Source organism: Emiliania huxleyi (genome assembly GCF_000372725.1).
Source record: "Emiliania huxleyi CCMP1516 unplaced genomic scaffold EMIHUscaffold_3798, whole genome shotgun sequence".
NCBI lineage: Eukaryota > Haptophyta > Isochrysidales > Noelaerhabdaceae > Emiliania > Emiliania huxleyi.
Genome location: NW_005199121.1, coordinates 1 through 1868, shown reverse-complemented (window position 1 = coordinate 1868; position 1868 = coordinate 1). Strand labels below are relative to the sequence as shown.

Genomic DNA, 1868 nt, shown 5'->3' with positions numbered 1-1868 from the left:
GCAGCACGGCGCCACGCCTCTGTTCATCGCGTGCCAGAAGGGGAGCTCGAGTGCGCCCAGCTGCTGCGCGACGCTGGCGCGGCGGTCAACCAAGCCCGCAACAACGGCGCCACGCCGCTATTCATCGCGAGCCAGGAGGGCCATCCCGAGTGCGTTCGGCTGCTCCTCGAGGCCGACGCTGACATCAACCAAGCGATGAACGGCGGCGCCACGCCACTGTTCATGGCGTGCCAGAACAACCACCCGGAGATCGCCCGGCTGCTTCTCGAGGCCGGCGCGGCGGCCGACCAGGCCGATGAGCAAGGCGCCACGCCGCTGTTCGCGGCGTGCGAGGACGGCCACCTCGAGGTCGCCAAGCTCCTCTCCTCCTACGGCGCCTCCCGCGCCACTACGCCCTTCGGCACGCCCGAGGAGGTTGCAACCGAAGAAGGCCACGCCGACCTCGCCGCCTGGCTGGTCGCCAGCCGCGGCTGGACGCCGCTCGCGCACCTTGAGACCCTCACCGCCGCCCGCGCCACCTCCCTCCTGCGCAGCGGCGCAAGCTTGCACGAGGGCGAGCCGACGCCGCTGCGGCGCGCAGCGGGCGGCGCGGGCGAGGCGGCGGCGCTGGTTCGGCGGGCGGCGGCGCCGTGGTCGCCGGCAAGCCACTCGCTCTTCCCCGCGGCAGCCCGCGCGCGGGCGGCGCTCCTCGTCCTCTCGATCTACGAGATCCACGAGCGGTACCACCTCGACTCGGCAGGAGCCACGAACGGCATCGCGGCGCTCGACTTTGGCCACTGCGTCTTGGGCTTCGCCATCACGCGCGAGACGCAGTAGGGGAGTTGCAGTTGGTTCGCGCCCTCACGCTCACGGCCGACGGCGCTGTCTTTGAGTTGGCGAGCGAGGGAGAAGAGTAGAGGACGCATGACGGGACGGACGCTACCGCGCGGCTCCGTCGAGCTCGAGCTGCCGGCGTTGCACTGCTGGGCTGCCGGCGTCGCGGTCGCATCCCCCTCGACAGCGTTGGCGGGCCGGGACGTGTGTCGGTGTGCGGCCAGTTCCATCGTCCCTAGCGGTGCGAGGAGGCGGTGAGCAGCGAGTCGACCGGCGGCGGCGGGGACTTGAAGCGGTGTGTCGAACGGCTGGAGGCGAGCCTCGGCACGGCGACCGAGGGCAGCCTCGAGGAGCGGTTCGGCGCCATCGAGCGCTTGACCGGGCCAGAGGCGGCAGAGTGCGGCGGGACTGCATCTGCCAGTCACCCAGCCGCTTGCTGCCGTCTCACTCGCCGACGCCGGCCTCGACACGGGGCGGCCGGACGATGGGGGGCGAGACCACGTGTATCGTGTGTTTCGCGAGAGTCAAGTCGCATTCCGCGGTTCCGTGCGGGCACTTGTGTGCTTGCGGGCCGTGCTCTGAGCTGATGCGAGAGTGCCCTTACTTTCGCGAGCCGGTGATGATGTGGATGGCCCCGCGTCTGGTCTAGTCCGCACCTGTGTCGAGCCTGTCTGCTATGAGAGAGAGTTGCTTTTGTTAATTCCTTTTCCCTGTAAACGGGACCCTGTCGGTGAAAGATCGGGCTTCCCAGTTGGCCTGATTGATTGATAGAAAAGAGAAACCGGGCCCGGAGTGGACACCAACGCGGTAGTGGTCCAACAGGGACCGTTTCCGGCACGAAGCTGGAAACCCTCTGCCTCGCTTCGCGCCGATTGATATGCGGAGCCGGCCCATGACGACTCTTCGCCTGTTGTTGGTTGCTGCGGCGGCGGCATCGGCACTGCTACCCAGCCCGAGTCCGCTGCGGTCCCCTCCAACGACAGATGCAGCCCTTCGCGTTGCCACCAGCGGGTGCGCTGGAGAGGTGCGCCGTCGGGTGCCGGCGGTGACGGCTG

General features: G+C 69.1%; 1 protein-coding gene across 1 annotated transcript; it reads left to right on the top strand.

The window, feature by feature from the left end:
- Positions 1–160: 160 nt before the first annotated feature.
- EMIHUDRAFT_374068 (hypothetical protein) lies at positions 161–817 on the top strand (the record flags this gene model as incomplete). The annotated part of the gene is made up of 1 exon (XM_005771563.1): positions 161–817. The coding sequence occupies exon 1, from the start codon at positions 196–198 to the stop codon at positions 814–816; it is 621 nt and encodes a 206-aa protein (XP_005771620.1). The 5' UTR covers positions 161–195.
- Between the last annotated feature and the right edge of the window lie 1051 nt (positions 818–1868).